The sequence below is a fragment of the Ananas comosus genome, linkage group 5 (genome assembly GCF_001540865.1).
Source record: "Ananas comosus cultivar F153 linkage group 5, ASM154086v1, whole genome shotgun sequence".
Lineage (NCBI taxonomy): Eukaryota > Viridiplantae > Streptophyta > Magnoliopsida > Poales > Bromeliaceae > Ananas > Ananas comosus.
In genome coordinates this window covers 13,600,504-13,622,347 of record NC_033625.1, presented here as the reverse complement: position 1 = coordinate 13,622,347, position 21,844 = coordinate 13,600,504, and the positions used below count along the sequence as shown (strand labels likewise).

Here is a 21,844-nt window from a genome sequence, read left to right as displayed (position 1 = left end):
TTTTTCTATTTAATAGTCCCAAATAAACGATTTCAATCTTAGGTACGAAAACAAACAATTCATTTCGGGCCTAATTAACTTTAGGGAGAAAATTGTTGAACTATCTCATTAAGAAAAGCTTTATATATCCTTTAGAATAGTTCTACTTAAATAGCAACTTAGTGAAAACTCGGGTTAAGTAAAACGAGTCCTTAGTATAAATGAAAATTGGATACTTAATGTAGTTCAATTATTGTCTATTTTTTTATTTTTTGGTCACATGGTATGTATACAATGAATTTGATCCAAATTAAATCCATTCTATAGTTATTATTATAATTAATTTATTTTACTTTTGTGCTAATGATTGGTTTAGATTGAGCCCTCAATCTCATTCGTTATGCAACGCTGCACCTAATTAGCTAATCTCTACCATTTCTTTTTATTTTTTTAATTTTTTCCTTGTTAGTTACCGGTCACTTTTGCACATCTCTATCCATACTTTTCAACAAGAAAAATAATAATTCAAAACTAAGTTTCCTTTTCCGTGAATCAATCAATGTAAATCAGCAATTCCGATGTAGCAATAATAATCCTTTTAAAGAGAGAAAAAAAAATTAGAAAAAAAAAGATTAAACTCACGCGCGCAAAATTACAATTAAGCCCTTCTACTCTTGCAAAAGATTGAGCGTCTCCAGGAGAGTCGGTCTGAACCTCCACAGGTCCAGCTTCACATCCTGGGTCATGATAATGTCAGCCAGGGCTTTCCATCCCTGGCCATGGATGGCCAACGGGTTAGTGAAAACCAGGTGATCCTTCGGATACCGATCGATCAAAGTGCTCTCTTCTCTCGATATGTAGTACTCGACGTACTTCAGGTTCATGTCGCGCGCCGGCTGCCCGTAGAAGTTCGTCGCCATCCAGTCCATCTTCCCCCACGGCACGATCTGGACCATCACCGCCCGCGTCGGCAGAAACACCTGAGTAATCAAAAAAGTGTTAAACATAAAAATGTTTAAACACCGTTCTCTAACAGTTTAAGTTCTTAGAGTACAACGGTTGTTTCACATGGTATCAGAACAGGAGGTCCTGAGTTCGAGTCATGTCAGGCTTCTAGCATATTAATTTTCTCCCATTTAATTCAAGCCCACGTCATGCGAAAATTTACAAACTGAACAGCCAGCGTATCTTAACTAATAAGAAACGTATAATTCATTCTTGTTATATGGGACCTGGTTGGTGAGGCCGGCGCCGTGGACGGCGAGGAGGACGTCGCAGGAGTTGACGAGCTCGGCGAAGCGGGGGACGTCGGCGCCGGCCTCGGAGACGTCGACGCGGAACCCCATCTCCTCGGCCATCGCGGCGACCTCGCGCAGGTTGAGCAGCTTCCGGGTGCGGCCCCGCGATATGATCAGCATCCGCGGCTTCCGGCCGGGCTCCTCCCCGAGCGCGGCCGGCAGCGCGCGGGGCAGCCCGTAGGCCGCGCGCATGAACCTGGTGAAGTCTACCATGGAGTAGTTCCGCGGGTTGCGGGTCGGGTTCGGGTAGATGATCAGGTCCCGGTCTCTCACCAACCCGATAGTCGCGTGCGAGAAGCAGTGCACGCCCGAGTCCGAGTCGAAGTCGATGGGCTCGTAGCGGCTCAGCTTCCGCAGCACCGGCTGGTACTTGTGCACCCACCACGGCTTGTAGTTCGTGATGAAGAACTGCACTTCTCCCTTGTAGTGAGCTGAGGTCAGGAAGAGCGGGATGAGCACGTCCGCGGTGTCGTGGAAGAAGTTGCCGGTGTATCCCGCGACCGAGAAGACGACTGCAGGCACGGCGTGCGTGGTGGTGCATGAAGGAGCAGAATTGTCTGTTCCGTCGGTGCCGGCGGACTTCAGCACGACCTCTCGCACCCCCGGGAGGAGGAAGTTGTCCTTCCGGGCGTAGGGCCGCAGCCGGCGCTCCCCCGAGGGGGCGAGGGCGGGCGGCGTGGAAGGCGAGACGAAGAACGCCGTCAACTGCTTCGGGCTGATCCGAATGTCGCCGCTCATGTCGCAGTACTCGGGCCGCGCGTAGGGGAATCCTTCGTCCACGCTCTTGTCATCGCATGTGAGCTTCGGCTCCGCCCGCGGCGCCGCCGGTTCGGATTTACTCTTGTCGTTCTTTCCGTCTGCGCGTGAATTGTGAGAAAAAAAGTTATATACATGTAATAATTAACTAACGATTGTGATTAAAGAAGGTTAAGTTAATGAAATTAAGATTACATAGTTCAGAAATGGTGCTCTTTGAGGATTCTTCCGGAGCTGTGGAGGGGGTAGGATTGGTCGTGCGAGAAACTTTATCTCCCAAATTTACGAAATCGTTTTCTTCGGTCGGATCCAATTCGGGTTCGCGCTGCTGTAGCTGGTCCACCTCCGTAGGTTTTTTCGATGTTTTCTCCTCATCTTCTTCGTTTGCGTCTGGTTTTGTTTCCACTGTTTCATTCCTCGCAACAATCTCTACACAATATAGCAAAAAAACAATTAAATTCCAATTAAAATCATTTGAATTTCAAAAGCTCTTGTTCGTGTATTATTCATCTGATCTTACCTTTTGGAAGAGTTTCTGTATTAGAAAGTTTCGTCGGAGCCTGATCCTCCGATAACCCTAATGACGGTTTCGTTACCGAGAAAGAAGAAGAAGATGAATGTGAAAAACAAGATTGCAGATTAGCAGCAATATGAAATTTTACGCGGGACCGGAGAATCGGCAATATGAATGAATATATGATATGCTTACAGAAAACAGGCGAATAGATGGCGAAGAACTTCGCGAGGGAGATGTAAGTGAGGAGCACCAAGCAGCACCCCGCGACCAGCCCGATTCCGATCTTCTTCGGCTCGATCTTGCTTAGATTCTTCACGAGCCGCCCGTCGTACCGCGACTTCCGCTCCAGCGAATTCTTCTGTGTTCTACTATATGCAGAAGAAGCCATCTTTAATTTTCTTCAATAGGAGAGAGTTTAGGGATCAAGAAGAGATCACAAATGGTGTTTGCTATAGCACCATTAATAGAAGAGAAGAGAGCTTTGTAATGGTTTCTTGGGTATTCATATTCACAGTATATTAGTTAGGTTCTCCCACATCATTGACTGTGTCTGATTGAAAATAATACTATTAATTAGGTCGATGATCTTGATTATTGGTATTTGTTTAAGTTTGTTTGCTCTTTTTCTTTTTCTTTTTTTGTTTTTGGGGCAAAGGAAAAGTCAAATCAGACCTCTAGGTGCCCAAATGAAGACTCAACAACACTGTGGTTGGTTTTTGCTTCCTCCTTTTCTCATCCCCTCATGTTGCTTTCAAAGGGTGAGCTGGATTATTGTATTTTTGTCATAGAATACTAGTTGAGGGAACCCATAGTTTCTCTACTGATTGAAAGGGATCTTAGATTCATATGTATCCATGAAAATTATATATGTATGTTGCAAATATTTTTGGTCTAGTACAAAATACAAAATTATATATATGCCGTTCGCGTGCTGTAAAAGTCATTTACTTTAAAAAAAATTTTAAACAAATTATTTTTAATAAATTTAAAATATGAAATTAAATTATATTAGAAGTCTCATGGGATTTGAGCTATGAATTTATATAGGCTCTGATACCATAAGCTGATAGGGAGTTTTATTTTAATCATTTGAATTCAACAATGATTATCATCTATAATTTTTTTATTTTTTTATTTTTTTATTTTTTGTATATGTATGAAACTGACCTTTCCTTTCACTGAAAGAAATATTGAAACTGACAACTGAAAATGTGTGCATGAAAATTAAAAGTTTGTACAAGGGTATTTTGGTAAATATGCTATCTCTCTTAAATTTTTCTACACAATGTAGAGACGTCATATACATTTTTGTCTATTTTTAATTAATGGGCCTAACACATGGAACATGTCGAGAAGATGGGGATGGTGGTTGGAATGAGAACGTCCAAATAATATGCAGTAGAAAAAGTCCAATGAACAACTAATTAGGGATTTAGCCATCACTCTATAATGACATGTTCCAAATTTGAGTTAGGTTCTCCGAGAGAGAGAGAGAGAGAGAGAGAGAGAGAGAGAGAGAGAGAGNCTAATTTTCAAATCATATACTAATAGAAATAAGCCCGGCCCGATGTGACACCAAATGTCGATGTCATACGGGCCGAATCTATTGGCTACTGGACTTAAACTTAACGCATGGGCTTTTGCCAAGCCCAAATCCCTAATTTTAGGTTCTCCGAGAGAGAGAGAGAGAGAGAGAGAGAGAGAGAGAGAGAGAGAGAGGACATTATTTTCTGGTGCATCTGTATTCTGTTGCATCGTACTCTCTGTTAGCTCTATTTTATCTGATACTTCAATTCTAATCACGAGATATAGCTACTGTGACTCATATGATCATTCAACACTCTATTTATGTTCATAATGGATACAAATAGGATTAAAGTTGACAAACGAGGTCTCGAAATATTAGGATCTTAATTAGTACTGACTCTGATACTAATCCAAAAGTTAGATATGATAAGACAGTTTAGAAATACAATCTGCATAAAAGTTGGATGGCTGGATATCAAAGGCGTGCAACAAGCTAGGAGTTCTGCTCAAGAATGAAGGCTCCATTTGGAACCCTATATTTTAATTTTTATTCTCATATTACTACTGTATCTAACTAGAAATTACGCTTTTTTTAATACCGAGAGATGTGGTACGTGCAGATAAGCCCTCACAGCATACGTATCAGTATGTCCCTTATATACGCCAAACTTAGTAAGTAAAATGCTTCTGGAGAGCTGTGTATGAGATGTACAAATACGATCGACTAGTGTAGGACCGGAATAATTTGGAGAGAGAGAGAGAGAGAGAGAGAGAGAGAGAGAGGGATCATGCTCCCACGGCTCTTGCAAAGCCCTAATGTACATCACAATCATGTGGTATGTGGTACTAACCCTTTTTTCTTTATTGCATTGGTGAGATGCATGAGATATTCATTAATAGGCAACTTGTCTCTTCCCACAACTGCGCAAGTTCAATAGAATATGTATCATGGATTAGATGTGGTGGGGGATTGGAGGAAACAGTCTCAAGAGATGCAAACAAAACATTATATAAGAATCTCTATGACTTCGTGGGGTTAATTACATTCAAATTAATGCATAGTCAATGAGTTTGGGGAGCATGAGGAAAATTTTGTATTATACCTAGCTACTTTATAGTCACTATTTTATCTCGGTTGAGAAATTATTGCCCAATTATATAAGTTTTCTCTCCTGTGTAATCCAATCACTAGCTAGACCAAAAATAAAGCAATATATGATCAATTAAATGCCTATGAAATTACACTATATTCGACATGCAAGTCATGATTTGTTCGGAATAAGATAAATCATCGCCTTGTACGTAAAATGCATGTGCTGCGCGCCCTGACAAATCATGACCGTCAAAATTTAATCCCTCAGCGTAATCGTGTAATTCCAATATTGATTATCGGTAGATAACTTGTTCTGACACACTAACATGTCCTTAAATGTAAGTCAATTTGATCGAACACTTTCAACTTACTTAACCAACATAAAAAAAGACTTATTTGGTCTATTAATTAATTAAGCATGTATCGCGAATTATATCGCTTGATATTCTAAGTTTTTAATCAGTCAATTAACTAAAGCATTATATATAAATCAAACTTGTCCGGTCTAGTTAATAGATGTGATGAAAGCAATTACGTCAAAAAAATGGAAAGAAATTAATGGAACTAAGTACCTCATATATATATAAAAAAATTTAAATGATAAAATAGAAAATAGGGTTAAGTGAAAAATTAACTACAACTTGAAGCCCTACAGCTACAACTTTGTGGTGTGGGGGATCTCCCTGGTTTGATACTTGGAGATTTTTCGAATCCGATTTCGTTATTATTTAGTCTATCCAGATTCGATAATTCTATCTTCTCGATCGCAATACTCACAATACTTTCTGAGTCACTAAACTCTTCTTTTGTCCCATCATCATTTTCTCGTCGTATTTTATCCAATTCAATCTTTTCTATGTCCTTATTAGCTCCTTAGTAAGTTGGTTTTGGGGTTTGTGAAAACTAGAAAAATAATGGGCCTAGTTATGTGTGTGTGCTTGTTTAATTAGGTGCACCTTTTGAGAAAATTTGCTTATAGATAATGTAATTAGTTATATGATTTAAGTCCAATATATGCAAACACGAATTGTAGACCAAGTTGATAAAATCTAGGAGAGAATAAATGAGTTAGCTTTTCCACATTGAATTTATAAAAGTTTTGTTGATCTCTTCAATAGTTCCTTAATTTTGATGCTATATTAATGGGAAGAGAATCCCTGGATGCTCACATTAACCTAACAAAGGGTCACGAGCCTAATATTTAAGTTTATACGCAATTTGACTACTCAATCTGAAGATATGCATATGAGTACCTAATTAACCATTAATTGACCATTCTGTGTTAATGGCTAAGGCAAGTGTGAAGAGAAACTTTAGGCCATATGTTTTCTGTCGGATTGTTGGCGCTAACCATTAATCTCAAAAGCTCGAATTGTTAGAAATACGCAACTAATTTACTTAAAACGTATATATAGTGCCCACGGGTCTCGATTGTGACTAGCTCGGCCCAACCAGCCTCACGGCATTTCGAACATGATTCGGTCCAATATAGCCTCCCGCCATAGGATAAGATGCTGGCCCATTTAAGACAATATTTTCCACTCTAGTTTTGATGAACTTTTGGATTCGCCCTTTTAGTATTCATACTCCATTTGCATGTTTAAATTGCGAATGTTTTTTTTTTTTTTTTGAGAGAGAAAAGTAGCGTGCTACCCGCTTCGTTTATTTCATTTAGAAATAAACTTAGCTAGAAATGTGAATTAACTAGGATTCGAACTTGGGTCTCAGGTACCAACCACCAAGGCCTTTGCTACTTGCTCTAGGGACGGTCGGTTTTAAATTGCGAATGTTGAAATATCTTTAGGAGCTATATATAGATATATACTCCTTTTCTAGTGAAATTTTTGTTTCATCTTTGCCTGTGGACATAAACTTTGAAGAGGCACGACGTAAATTCCTCATTTCTTCTTTCCTCTACTTGATTCTCTTTGCGTTTTCCATATATCAAGGGCCTAGATGATGCTGGGAAAAGCTCTAAAAGCTCAACCCTCGTGTCGGCCATTTGGTGGGTGGTCAGGATAGAAAGGAACAACTACATCTTCAACGACAACTATCCTCTTCCTTACCACTCGTTGGAGCATGTCAAACACTTGATCACAGCGTGGAATGACCTATCCGCCGAACCCTGATCCTCTCTCCCCTATCACTTAGCTCTTCACTTACCGCGCTACCTCTCTCTCTCTTTTTTCTTTTTTTCTTTTTTCTTTGGTTTACTTTTTACTTTTTTTTGGAAGCCTCGGCTGCTTTCCACTATGTAAGCCTAGTTCATTTTACCCAATGAATGAAGCAGGTAGCTCGCTACCTTTTTCTCAAGAAAAAAAATAAATAACATTCTTAATGAGGAACAAGAAAAAAAAGAAATTGATGACAAGTGAACATTTGTGCATTCTTGAGATAGATGATTATTCCATATTGAAAAAAACCAAACTTAATGGTTTATCAACTAGCTATTTGATCTTCTATACAACACAAGGAAAAAATCCCTCTCCAAAAAGAGTTCAAAAAAGAAAAGAAAAGTTTCAAAAGAAGAAGAATGTCAAATTAATGAAGTGAATGCACCAAATTCTACAACAAACACACTCTTTTATTGGAGAAGCTCTAGGGCTTTCAAAAGAGTAGGTTCAAACCTCCTTGTATCAAGCCTTATATCTTGTTTCCCCAAGTAAAATTCCCCTACTTTCTCCCACCCACTATTGTGAATTGCAATTGGATCCTTTATAATTGGATGATCCTTCCCAAACATGTCCATCAATGTACTCTCTTCTGCACTAATGCTATACTCCAAGTACTTCAACTTCATGTCGATCGCCGGATCGCCAAAATCCATCTTCGCCATGTGCTCGAGCTTCCCGTAAGGCACTACTTGGATCATCACCGCGTTCGTTGGTAAAAAAACGCAATTCGTTAGCCCCGCCCCGTGCACGCCCATCAGCACGTCGCATGAGTTCACGATCCTCGCGAATTCTCCAAGTTGCACGTCGAACTTTGCGTCTGCCACCACCACCTCAAACCCTAGCCGCTCTGCGGAGCCAACAATCTCCGGAACGTTGGTGAACCGCCGACTTAGGCCCCTCGCGATGATCAAAAGGCGCGGTTTCTTGCCACTAAGGTTTTGGCTTAGCTTGATAGGGTTGTCCCTCTCTAGAGAGTAAGTGAGCCTCATGAACTTTGTGAAGTCCACTATGGAGTAGCCATTCGGAGCTCTTGCGGGATCGATGCTAAACTCTTTGTGGCTTAATATACCGACGATGACGTGCGGGTAGCACCGAATAAGATTATCCTTGTCCATGTCGATGAACTCGTAGCGCGACAACTTCTTGAAGATTGTAGTGTACTTGCCTATCCACCAAGGTTGGATGTTGGTTATGAGGAATTGAACTTCTCCGCTGAATTGTCGAGAAGTCACAAAGAGGGGGATTATGATGTCGGTGAAATCGTGCCAATAGTTCCCCGTGAGCCCACCGAGCGCGAATACAACAGCGGGAATGCGCTCTTTAACCGAACAAGGGGGAGCTTCATGGGGACCATTTAAGGATTTTACGGTCACTTCCTTTATATCTTGCATATATTTTCGCGAGTAAGGTCGAATTTTCCACTCATGAGGATTTGGATAGCTCATTTGGTTAGGTACATGTAACACCGTCGAGGCACTTCCAATGACTCGAACATCGCCGTTCATCTCGCAGAAGTCGAATTTCGCGTCCGACATGTCACAAATCGGCTTTGTTTGAGGGCCAAATTGGTTGGTATTTTGATTTCCTCCACCTATATAGAAATGAACACTTAAACTTAGACTTTTTTTTTCTCTATGTTCAAAATCAAATTTGGAGGGAAAATGAAGATACCGAAGGGCATGAAATCGATCGCGTCTTTTTTCTGCGCATCTTCTGTCATGAAAGGATTAATTTGTTGGGGGGTTTTCTCATTTCCTTTGTTCTCATGCCATTCCTCAGCTTTTCTTTCATTGCCTAAAATAAGAAAAAAAAAAGTGACTATAATTGAAGAAGCAAATGTAGTGGAGAAAAAACAAGTTACATAATGAAACAATAAATAGTTCGCAAAAGATAATGATGTACCGAATTGATTCGAATCGATCGGATCCTTTCTCGGTGCATCATCATTCTTAAAAGGGTTCAATTCCTCTCCAAACTTGTCGATTCGATCTTTTTGCTGTCGATCCTCTGGTTTTCTTTCAGTTTCTGGCATAAAAAGATGATGTTTTAATTAAAAACAGCAATTCCAACATTTCATTGCAAAAAATGAAGCAACAAATAGTTCAGAAGATTAAAAAAGAGCGTACCGAAATGATTCGATTCGATCGCATCCGTAGTCGGTGCATTATCACCCTTGAAAAAGTCCGGATCCTGCTCATATTTCTCTGTTTGATCTTCTCCCTGTTGATCCTGTGGTTTTCTTTCATTCTCTGACAAAAAAAGATGAGATTTTAATTAAAGTTACAATTTTGATGGTAAATTTTAAAACAAAATTTAAACTAAACTATTTTCTTTGTCTAATTGTAGAGTTTTACTACCGGTGTCGTGATCAGTCGAAGAAACCGATGTTTTCCTCTGCTCTTCGATGTCGTCTTCCTCCTCGAAAGGCTCCGATTTTCGATCTTCTTCCAATCCTGCATCTTCTCAATACCAAACAATTACATCATTCACCAAAGCAAAGACCCAAAAAAATAAAAAGAACAATTCAAAAGATCATCATAAGCTTTGGCTCACTAGTCTTATCTTGCACCAAGGGGCTCATGTTAGCTCCGTAACTCGGCGATAATCGCGAAAAAGCTGCGAAATTTAGCATAAACCTTGAGCAAAAAACTCAAATTTTAAAGTTCAAGTGTTGTTTGAAGTTCATAGACTTACTGCCATTCGGAGCCCGAATCGCGAATTGCTCGGAGACCATGCAGTAGGTGAGCAAGATCAAGAAGAACCCGACGAGCAATCCGAACCCGAGGTAACTTTGCGACGCGGCGCGGGTCAACTTCTTGAGGATCTTGATCTCAGAGCCCATGATCTTGTTGATGTATCTCAATATCTCTACTTAAATTTTGACTTCTTAAAGGCCACTTAGAACCTCATGAGAGGAGGCTTAAGAGATGTAAACTCTATAATAGCTAGAAATTATGATCTAATAATGAGTTTGTTGTGCAAAGGCATGCATATATGGTAGTAGTTTTGTGGGGGAATGCCATATTCAACTATTTGTTGTTGGATTACTCTAATGAGGTGTGAAATATGTGAGTTGACGTGCTATTTTCTCTTCAATCTATAGCTTTGTTATGAAGACCATTTCCTCACAACAATGCTTTTTTTGTTTTTCTTTTTTACTTGATATTTTTTTTTTGGATGAATAAGTCTTATTGATGTTATTGATGTTGGATATAAATATTAGGGTTAAATACATTTATGTTCCTGCAAACATAGTTAATTATAAATATGTCCCTACAAAATTCAACTTTTATATATCGTTCCTGCAAACGTTCTAATATTTTCAAATATGTCTCTCTGATTTGTTACCGTCATAGAACTACTTATATTTTAAGTGAAATATCAAATTTGCCATCACAAATATATTTCTCCAAAAGCCACAACAGTATAATATAAGAGAGGCAAAAATATCAAGTTATCTCATAAATTAACAAGAATTAAGTACTTAAGATATGGTTAACTAAAGTTTTCTAATGGATTCTAACAACAGGAACATATTTAAAAATATTAGATTTTTGTAGAGACAACATATAAAAGTTGAATTTTGTAGGGATTTATTTGCAATTCACTATATTTGCAGGGTCCTGTATGAAATTAACCCTAAATATTAAAATCACCGTTTAGTAAAAGCTTATATTCTTGAAGAAAAATAATGGTGTCATATAATTCAATATTGTAACAGAGCAAGGAGACTTTTAGTACTATTAATTTCCTCGCATTTAATTTCAATTTACATTTTAGTCCAATTAAAATGTTTCAAATCTAATGGTTGTTTCATATAATTTAACACTCGATAAAAAAGCAACAAATCATGCATTTTAAAACCTTATTTGAAGTTTCTGCATCAAACTAAAACTAGGGAAATTTTAGAATAGATCCGGAAGATGATTCAGTACATAACTGAGTATTAGATCCAGAAAATGATTTTTTTTCTTTTTTTTTTGAGAAACAGGTAGCGTGCTACCCACTTCGTTTACTTCATTTAGAAATAAATTTAGCTGAAAATGTGAATTAACTAGAATTCGAACTTAGGACTTTGGATACCAACCACCAAACCCTTCGCCACTTGTGCGAGGAACGATCCGTATTCAGAAGATGATTTAGTACATAGTTGAGTATAGGCATTGCATATTTCTTTTTTGCAGTACCATTTTTGTTACTTTTGAGGAAATTGATTATAGGATGGTTCCTTGGAAACCTCATGTGGAAATTAATATGTGAATAATTAGTTATTCGAGGCAAAGTACTAAGTAAGAAATTTAATAACATGTTTGAAAAATATAGAATACAGTGAGGACACATCAGAGTCTCCAATGCACAGTCTACAAGAAATAATGAGAAGGTAGTTGAAGAGAGTTTTTTAAGGGGCAATTTATTACCTATCCTTAAAAAAATTTGGACTTTCTTATTTATCTCCTTTTAAAAAATTAATATTAAAATTATTTTTTTAATATTTCAAGTTATTTCAAATATATTTTTTAAAGTTAAAATTTTTTAATAAACTGTTAAAAACAGTTGTTATCCCTGTGAAATTAAAACTTTAGAATTTAGAATTTTAAAATTTTAAATTTTAGATTGAAAATTTAAATTTGACATTTAATATTTAAATTTAAAATTTTGAATTTTGAAGTTTGAAATGTAAATGTTAAATTTTGAAATTTAAAAAATTCAAATATAAAATTAAAAAATTGAAATTTAAATTTAAAATTTGAATCTAAAATCAAATAAAGAATTTGAAGTTTGAGTTTAAAATTAGAAGCAGATTTCAGAAGCAGGATTCTGGATCTTAAAAATCAAAATTAGATCTTGAAAACGAGTTTGTCAAATGTTTTATTGAGCCAAAAATCACTTTTCTGCCCAAAATCACTTGTTGAGGTGAAACACCTTTTAAATCATTGATGGCAAGACTTTTGAATAGACAAAGAATCAAACTTCTTAGTTACAACCATATTAGAAAAGCTTTATATCAGATAAATTATTATTCCTGAACAATTTATTCTGACATTCAGATTGTGTTAAGTGCGATTACGTGCGGTGAAAAAGTACGATGGAAAAATATTCTGTTTATTTTCGTACGTAATATTGTGTTCCACATATTGCGATGAGTCGGTTATAATATATTTTCTGCAGTCCCATCGGAAAACGCAGAAACATAACCCTATATGCTTTTTTCCTAACTTATTTTATCTAACAGCGTCAGATAGACCTCAATACCAAACTAAGCCTTAAAAGTTTAAAAAATTATGCATAGGGGATCTAACACATAAAAAAACTAACTTAATGGTGGTGTTTAGTAACTATTTAATGTATAGATAATGGAGTCTTCAATAATCCCAACAAATTAAATATTAGCAACAATATATACTTAAATAATAAGAGTGTGATAGTATAAGATAAATTTTTACTTTCGTGCAGAGTAATGCTTTTAATTTTGAGTATCCTAATAAATGATCTTATGTGTAATAACTAATAAAAGACTCAAAAATTACGCGACTGTCATTATAATATAGAGAAGTGCTAATTCATCAGCAATACTTGGGGGAATCTTTTGGTGTACTCAAATCCTTAGTTAGGTACAAATATATTGCCATCTTACTACAATATAATTAGATTATAGAGACAATTTTTTAAAATATTATTGTATAAGTGTTCCATTTATGTTAATTTTTTTTTAAAAATTTAATAAGGCCTAAATATAAAGCACAATTCAGCTAAAAATAAAAGGTTTCTCTATTCAACTAACCCCAGCCAACTCACTCGGCCCAATTACAAATAGAAAAAAAAAAAGAAAAATTGATCATGATCTCTCTTTCTTCTCCTTCGCCACCGTAGCCGACGAGATAGGATTCTGACGGCTGGAGTTCGGCCATGAGGCTCTCGTAGGGACCATAGAGAACTACGATTGCGATATGTCCCTCCGCCATAAGTCGCTGGAGGAGTCAGTGCCAAACATTAAGACGACCCCACATATAGCGATCCCACATATAACAACACTTTTAAAAAGTGTCAGTAATTCAGCTAGCAATATTTTTTTTGACTTGTACCGATATTGAAAAGTGTCGCTATACACTATTTTTGTTGTGGTCTCTTTCTCTCTCTCTCACAATATGGGTGACAAGCCTAATTATTTGTGTAATCTTAACAACAATGGTTGGATTATTTAAAATAGGAGAAAATGAAATATAGTTTGCTTCTTGTTGATCTTGCAAGGTATGTGTATTGATTGGCACAAAGTAACTACTATGTATGAATATTTATGTTGTTGTGAGTGCACGATTTGGGCTTCATCTTTGATATTATTGGGATACTGGAATACTTTATTTGGCATTTATAATTTGTTTGATTTTAGTCAAAAAAGTTAAAATTTTTCTTATATATTTTAATAATTTAATAAAATTTAGTAGCTTTAATTATATTTTAGCAAACAAAATTTTTAAAATTTGTGGCTAATTAATAGCAAGTAGAACTACCAATTAACATAATTTTCTACTTAACTAATTAGAAAACTCAATTAAATCAGAAAAATAAAAAAATTAAGTGAACATACAAGTTAAAAAAAAAACAGGTAAAAACTTTGATATGGCTGTTTTATATTATAAAGTCTATATTGATGAAAACAGCCTACTTCATAAATTCATGTGACAAAATTTTTAAATCTTAATTAAAGCTCTTTTTGAATGTATGAAATATTTTATTTTATATATGTATATCTTTTTGATTTTGTTGGAAAGCTTATAGCACTTTGTAGATAAGGAACGATCGAAATTGTAAATTAAAATACAATTATATGAGTTTTTTTTTTTTCGTAATAAGATAAATTATTTCTCAAGTAAAATATACGTACTATATTATTACCACGTCATAGATATTTTCAAACAGAAAAAAAAAATTAATATTTTAATTTTCAATCACAAATAAAAATTTTTATACTGAATAAATTATTATTTATTGACTTGTTTTTGACATCCAAACACGACAGGAAGTAATCTGAGTGCTTTAAGATTCGTGTCAACAAGGTCCAAATTAGCTGGGCTGGAACTAATTGGGCTGTCTTGATCCATTGACATTCTTATATATCCAACTGAGTTATAAAAAAAAAAAAAAAAAAAAAAAAAAAGTTCACTAGTCCCACTTATATTCAATGTAATGTTGATCACACAATTAAAACACAAGGTGCATGCTTTTTATGTTGCAGGTCATGCGTAAATCAAGAATTTTTCCCAACGACGCTACTTATAGGAGGAGTATGGTATAGAATTTTCTGCCTAAATTAAAAAAAAAAGGAGATTTTGAAAAAGAAATGAAAATGATAGATAAACAGACACTATGTCCTTTAGAACAAGCATTTATTTACTTAATACAATTACGCGTATAGTGTGATATTGGAGCAAACTAAATTATAAGTAAAATTATCACTAATACAAGTTGAATTTATTAGATAAAATAATAGTCATCACTTTTTGCGTAGAATAGGCTTCTCACCTGTTTTTGATCTGATTTTGGCTAAAATTTTTCTGAGAGTTTTGCATAATGGAGACGTTAGATGTTAAATCTTTCTGCACCTATGGAATTCAAAATGAATAAGTCACAAATGTTCTAACCAATTTAATTTACAGAAGAAAAAATCTGAAGATAGTGCGAAGAGAAGTAACGAAGGAGTGTGGCCCACTACTATTAAATATTTCGACTAAACCAATTAGAAACTGCCGAATGTACATGGCACAGGAGTCAAGATGACCCTCATTCAACTCGCACGTGCGAAGGGATGATTCAGTTGAAACATGTGATCGAACTCTGTTTTTGGCTGATAAGAGGGTAGGAATGCAAACGGATCCAAGCTGGTAAAGTTCTCGCCCCCGATCCGTCCCGAATGGGGCGGTAAACGGGAGAAAATAAATAGATTCGGAGCGGAAAACGGGATAATTTTTATGATTCGAGACGGATTCGAGGCAGGAAACTGTAGAAATTTTGACCCGCCCCGAATTCGTCCCGAAAACTATTTATATTTTTAAAAAATGTCCCTAAAAAATAGTGTATTTACAAAAAAATACAAACTATAAATAAGTTACTGCTCTCATTTCTCATGTATTTGAAAATTTTGACTTTTGCTTCGAATTATGATTGATATTTCTAATTTTTATAATTGATGTTGTTAATTATGTATATAATATTATTAAAAATTATTAATATATATTTGATAAAATATTAATAATATTTTAAATTTATAAAAAAGTATTAGTTGGCGGGGCGGATTCGGAGTGCCGGCAGGAGGCAGGTTACGAAAGCTATCACCGATTCGGGACAAGGGGCAGGAGGCGGGGTGGCTCCCACCCCTAGATCCGCCCCATTTGCATCCCTATGAGAAGGTGATTGTTGACGATTAATTTAGATTGTTACATTCAACAAGTGACTGATAATATGGGCCGTTGATATTTGTAATGTAACGAATTTTAGCTAAATTGGCAAAATATGGATTAAGTCATGTTAGGCATGATTAAAATGAGTTTGGATTGAATTAAACTAAATTCAGATCAAAATATAAATTTGTCTGATGTAAATAAGAAGATTTGATTTGAGGGGTTTGCTTGTTATAGTTGCAACCTTATAAACGGGCAACTCACTGTTTGCTCTAACTCACCACCCTCCACTCCCTCTCTTATTTTCTCCCTCTTCTCCTTCTCTCTAGAAACAAGAGAAAAAATTCTAGATCACTTTGAGAGAATTTGAGATTGATCTCTTTGAAGACTAGGAGCTGGCTGGGAGTTTCAAGAGAAAGTTCTAGCCATTTGGAGCTTGGCTAAGATACGGAATGTCATCGAAAGTCGGTGATCTCTTTCTTTGTCAATAGTTTTTTTATTTATTTAGCATGTTAAGTTAGTAAATAATACTCTAAATATAATTTAGTTGCATGTTAGGAAGAAAAAGAAAGTAGGGCTTTAAACCCTTTGTATGCGAATGAAAAAAATCAAAAATTGAAACCTAAAATGTCGGTTGAATTGTGTGGCATCTAACTTAGGTAAAACCTAAGGTGGAACATAGAGATTGTGAACTCTAAGTTAAAGGTGAACTGGAGTATGATGTGCGTATCAACCGGTTGGAGAGTAGTGCTTATCTTCCTTGGCTCTTCATAAGACGTGTGTCAGTTGATCGGAGAGTGGTACGATCCCTCTCGGCTCTCCATAAGGTGGAGAAGCGTCCTTTTCCTATTTCTTGAGAGAGCAAATTTGATTCCACTAACTTGCAAGAAGATGTCCTAACCCAATTGGAGAGTAGTACAATTTCTCTTGGTTCTCCATAAAGTGTATGTGTCAAATCAATTGGAGAGTAGCACGATCTTTCTCAGCTCTCTATGAGATGTGTGGTCTAGTAGTATAACCCAAGGGGTTATTGAGCTTAGGGTATCATGATGTGTATGGTTGACCTTCCAGAAGTTTCCCGTGATGCTGATCAACCCTCGATTTCCTCATATGCATTGGGAAGGCTGATTATCCCTTGTTGCAACCTTCCAAAAGTGTCACGAGAATGCCAATCATCCCTCGATTCCGCCATATGCATTGTGAGGGCCAATCAGCCCTCAACTCCTATTATGTACTAGAGTGCCGATATCCCTTGACTACAAGCACCAATCAATTGGAGAATAGTGTGTTCATCCCTCGGCTCTCCATGAGGTGTGTGTCAATTGATTGGAGGTGGTACAATCATCCCTCAGCTCTCGATGAGATGAATATCAATCAATCGCAGAGTAGTACGATCATCCCTCGGCTCGCCGTGAGGTGTGTGTTAACCGATTGGAGAGTAGAAAGATCATCCCTCGGCTCTCCATGAGGTGTGTGTCAACCAATCGCAAAATAGTACAATCATCCCTCGGCTCTCCATCAAGTGTGTGTCAACCGATCAGAGAGTAGTACAATCTCCTTCCGCTCTTCGTAAGGTGTGTATAAACCGATCGGAAAGTAGTACGATCTCCCTCAGCGCTTCATGAGGTTTGTGTCAATCAATTAGAGAGTAGTTCGATCTTTTTCGGCTCTCCGTGAGGTCTAAAGTGAAACATAATCGATCATTTAAATGGTTAGAGACATGAGATAGATGGGTAAACCTTTAAACAAGTGGCATAATAGCATCTTGAATAAAGGAGGTATTGTAGTTGTAAATTCACTCACTACATATCTAGTATAGAAATATTTGTTATTATTATCATCTCTCTACTAATGCCTTCCCTGGACTGTGTGAGCATAGAACATCAATTCTTGGTGATTGCACTCACTGAGAACTTTCAGTAGTTCCCATCTTTTTGTAGTTTACCCCTTTTTCAGATTCTAACACTACCAGCAAGGAACGTGACTACGTGTGACAACTCAGGATTTAGAATAGTTCTATATATGAGATGTTATAGGGCTAAACCTCTTAACCCAATTATAGCATTTTGGATAGTTGTGAAGCGCAAGAAGTTAAGAGAGTTAAGCCTGCTAGGACTAGATAGTCTTAAGATAGGTGACTCCCTGGAAAGTGGGGCATCACAGTGAGTATCAAAGTCAATCACCAACAGAAAATATGAGAGTCTCGGCTTACCCAGGGTTATACATCGGGTAGAGTGTGGCTCCCCATGCTGATGACCATTGTGGGTAGAGCGCGGCTCCCCATAAGGATAGCTAAAGATTAACGAGATGAGTTTTACATCGCCTGGTGATTGTGAATGTATTTAAGTCTGACGATAACGTCAGGGCTTAAAAGTAGGAAGAATGTAACACCGATTTAGAATAGTCCTATAAATGGGATATAACGCAGTTAAACGTCTAACTCAGTTATAACATTTTGAGCGGTAGTTAGATCCAAGAGTTAAGAGAGTTAAGCATATTAGGGCTAGAGTAATCTTAGGATAGATGACCCCCGTAGAAAGTAGAGTGTCACACTGTGGCAAGGGCATTGTGGAGTAGAGGACCTAGTAAGATCTATCGCACCCCTTATGTAACAAGAAAAAAACTAGTAATATTTTGGAGGCCAAATGATAGTAAAACTTAAGAAAGTTTATTTAGTTGAATGTTCAGATTAGTGGTGCACTTTGATATTGTACTTGTGAACATATTGTTAGTATTTCCATATATTGTGGCCCAATTAATTATATTCAAATCTGGATTTACTATAAATAAAGGTTAATCCTAACAGATATAGAACTACTTGATATGGTATATTTTATCCTATCCCATCTATTTTAAATTTAAATAGAATTCTAATCAGACTTTGATGGGAAGTCGATTTGGACTCTATATAAAGGGGTATTGGTCCTGCCACATTCTCATACGTATTCTGGTGAAGAATTACCATCGGTTCCACACCATACGGTAGAGTGCCTGAGGTAGGGGGAGAAACCAAATCACCGAAGTTCGGTTCGTGACTTCCAGATTATAGCCGGACTTCACGCTTCAGATTGATCAGGAATTTCTTCTCGGCGGCGCTCTGTGAGTTATCTTATTTTATTTTGATCCTGGATTTTGGTATGTATTTAATTTCTGTCTTATTTTACATACCTATATATAAAATCTAGCGCATATCGTATATGAATTTACAGGTTGATGGTTGTTACCGCTTCGTGCTTGAGCAGATCCAAACTGGGCGATCTCGGAGCGTGACAATATTTTGATGAGATATTAGTTTGATTAGGGGATAGAAATTGTGGCCATAGGATTTGAAGTAAACTGGTGATTTCTATCGTTTAGTGTAACAAAAAAAAAAAACTACGATCGGAGATCTCCAAAATTTGGCTAAATTTGGCTAAATATTTAGATGAGCAGAGAATTCCTTTTTCAAAAAACATACAAACATTCAATATTGTAATGGCCCAATTGTAGTTCGAAAGTTTTCGGTGTCATTATTTCTTCAGTAGTTCAATTATTAGTGAATATTTTCAATTTCTATCCGAAATCCTAAATTTATATTCACCCTTTTATTATAATTCTTTTGTTTTGGAAATAGAGTTTTTCGGCTTCTTTTATTTTTGCAAACAGGTTGTGAATTTCACGGTACATTATACTTACCTAATCTTTATCAATTTTGTTTTTAAAAAATCTTTATTAAGGGGAGAAACTGAGATTACATGATGATTACATGATGTAAATAGGGTATATCCCTGTTCAATCAAAAAAAAGGAGAAACTGAGATTACATGATGATCAATATATTTATTATATAGAGATGATCGATAAAGCTAAATAGTAAATACTAGACATCCAGGAATAAAATAAAGATGATAATAATTAAATACTGTGTATATACTATCAATAAAATTCTAGCTCTGTTTTGATCAATATTTTATTTAGAGCCTCTTTAGGATGATATGTTAATAGTTTATCTGAATTATAAAGTTTGGTATAGTGATAAAGAATTATTAAACAAGCGGTCACATCTAAATAGTATATGAGAGGATGCAAAAATTTATCCTCTAGTTACCATTTTTTTTTTTTTTTTTTTTTTTTTATATATAGAGGCCTTTAAAAAATAATAATAATAATAATAAAATGGCCTATTGTAGGAGACAATGGTGGGCTTTAACTCATTAGGTTTTACCTTTAGTTACTTAATTAACATAATAATAATCACTTGTCTTAATTTAATGCTCGTCACACTATTAAATCATAAAATGCACGCATTTTGTGTTGCTGGTCATGCATCATGTCATATTTCTCCTTACAATGCTAGCTATAAAAGGATGCCTAGGTTTGACAAGGAAATAAAAGATAGCGACAAATATTAAACCGAAATTTTACTCGATGAGTTTTGAAACTAGTGTTTTTTTTAAAAAAATTTATCTATATAAATACAAATAGCTGTGATATTGGAGCAAACTAAAATAAAATTTGAACAAGTATTATATTTTATTTTATATTGAATTTTAGCTTCATCCTAATCTAAACTATTAATAATTGTTACTTCTGTATTTATTTTTTTTGATTAAAAAGGGATATACCCTATTTGAACAAGTACAGGAGAAGGACAAAGAGAATCAGGAAAAATTTAGGAAGGCGAACAAAATAGAGAAGCAAGCAAAGGCGCCAAAGCGGCAAAGGCGAACAAAAAAGACGAGCAAACAACATTCATCACCCAAACCAAGAAAAAAGCGCAAACTCTTAGCTGCCGTCCGCGTCCTCGAGTGCAGCTTTCCACAATCGCACTGTGCAAAGAATGCACTGTTACTTTTGTATTTATAACAACATAGTTAATAGATAGTAATATAGAAGTCTAAACTACAAATAATTGTTACTTCTGTATCTATAACAACATAGTTAATAGATAGAAATACTGAAGAGTAATAGCAAATAGCAAGCATAAAAAGGGAAATAAAAGAATGAGAGACAGCGCTTATGGAAGTCTGACGAAGGCCGCTAATGGAGGTAGCAGCCAAGGCGAAAGACGGTCACAGCGGCGAAGAACGAGAAGGCGACAACTTAGGCTTATCCGGAACACGAGCTAACAGGATCTAGGCAGATAAAGTGGATGGGCGGAAGTACTTAAACCTAGTTAACAAATCGAGTGGTCGGGAGCGACGGATCTGACCGTAAAGCCAATGAGGCCAGCCAAAATATGCATCCAAGCTTAGGCCGGATTATTAAGAGAAGAGGCCACGCCAAAAAAGCACGTTCCTCTGTGCTTCAGTTCAATCCAAGAGCACAAAATTCCTCACAGATTGGTGCATTAGTGGCCCATTTACCATTTTTTAACTTTTACAACTTAGTCTTCTATGTTATACTATTTTATATTTCAGTACCTTTTATATAAAAGGATAGTATAAAAATAGTAAATGGGTATAAATGAATGAAATGAATTAAGATTCTTCTCCCCAATTAACTCTTCCTTCTCTGTTCTTCTCTCCTCTGTTCTCTATTCTCTATCTCCAATCTACTCTTCTCCCTAATTAACTCTTCCTTCTCTCTTCTTCTCTCCTCTCACTCTATTCTGTGTCTCCAATCTACTCCCATCTAATATCTCTCTTTCTTTTCTATTTTTCCAATTTTCTTACTCAATTATCTCAATTACCTTAAATCCCCAATCCGAACCTCACCATCATTCCCGCTGCCATCAATCCGAGCCTCACCATCATTCCCACCGCCACCAGTGTCTCAGAGCATTCTCATCACTGACGAGTTGCGACGAGTCTGGAACATTACATTATCCTTATGTTGACACTATTTGGAATAAGCGGGTGATAGAGCAATCTCTGCGTTAATTATGTGCAAAAGAGTACATACTCGGCACGCACCCATATTTATGAGCAGGAGAGATTGCAATAGTACTTATTAATACAGTCTATTTAAGTATATTTAACTTTGATGAACTTATTGATATATATAGAATTTTATACGCTTCTCTATTTATCTATAACATTATAAAAAATGATTTGCGTGGTGTATTATGATTTATGACAACAAATGGTATTGTTGGGCACAATGAACTAAAGCAGTTATAAATAT

The 21,844-nt window shown here is 36.3% G+C and overlaps 2 protein-coding genes and 1 long non-coding RNA gene across 5 annotated transcripts; 1 reads left to right on the top strand and 2 right to left on the bottom strand.

The window, feature by feature from the left end:
• LOC109710539 lies at nucleotides 498–3,235 on the bottom strand. Of its 2 annotated transcripts, none has more exons than XM_020233205.1 (5): nucleotides 2,743–3,235; nucleotides 2,554–2,610; nucleotides 2,229–2,462; nucleotides 1,212–2,134; nucleotides 498–959 (listed from the first exon to the last, which is right to left on the bottom strand). In XM_020233205.1, exons 1-5 carry the CDS (start codon nucleotides 2,936–2,938, stop codon nucleotides 648–650), a joined length of 1,722 nt encoding a protein of 573 aa, XP_020088794.1. In that variant the 5' UTR covers nucleotides 2,939–3,235; the 3' UTR covers nucleotides 498–647. The 2 variants fall into 2 exon arrangements, with proteins under 2 accessions (XP_020088794.1, XP_020088793.1); XM_020233204.1 differs by having other exon boundaries at nucleotides 2,554–2,625; nucleotides 2,743–3,234.
• Nucleotides 7,584–10,489, bottom strand: LOC109710022. Of its 2 annotated transcripts, none has more exons than XM_020232435.1 (7): nucleotides 10,039–10,489; nucleotides 9,898–9,960; nucleotides 9,702–9,803; nucleotides 9,471–9,593; nucleotides 9,247–9,369; nucleotides 9,016–9,138; nucleotides 7,584–8,935 (listed from the first exon to the last, which is right to left on the bottom strand). In XM_020232435.1, exons 1-7 carry the CDS (start codon nucleotides 10,184–10,186, stop codon nucleotides 7,755–7,757), a joined length of 1,863 nt encoding a protein of 620 aa, XP_020088024.1. In that variant the 5' UTR covers nucleotides 10,187–10,489; the 3' UTR covers nucleotides 7,584–7,754. The 2 variants fall into 2 exon arrangements, with proteins under 2 accessions (XP_020088024.1, XP_020088025.1); XM_020232436.1 differs by having other exon boundaries at nucleotides 9,702–9,797.
• LOC109710062 lies at nucleotides 16,585–19,289 on the top strand. Its single transcript, XR_002216274.1, has 3 exons — nucleotides 16,585–17,366; nucleotides 18,655–18,839; nucleotides 18,950–19,289. It is a non-coding gene; the product is annotated as an uncharacterized LOC109710062 (long non-coding RNA).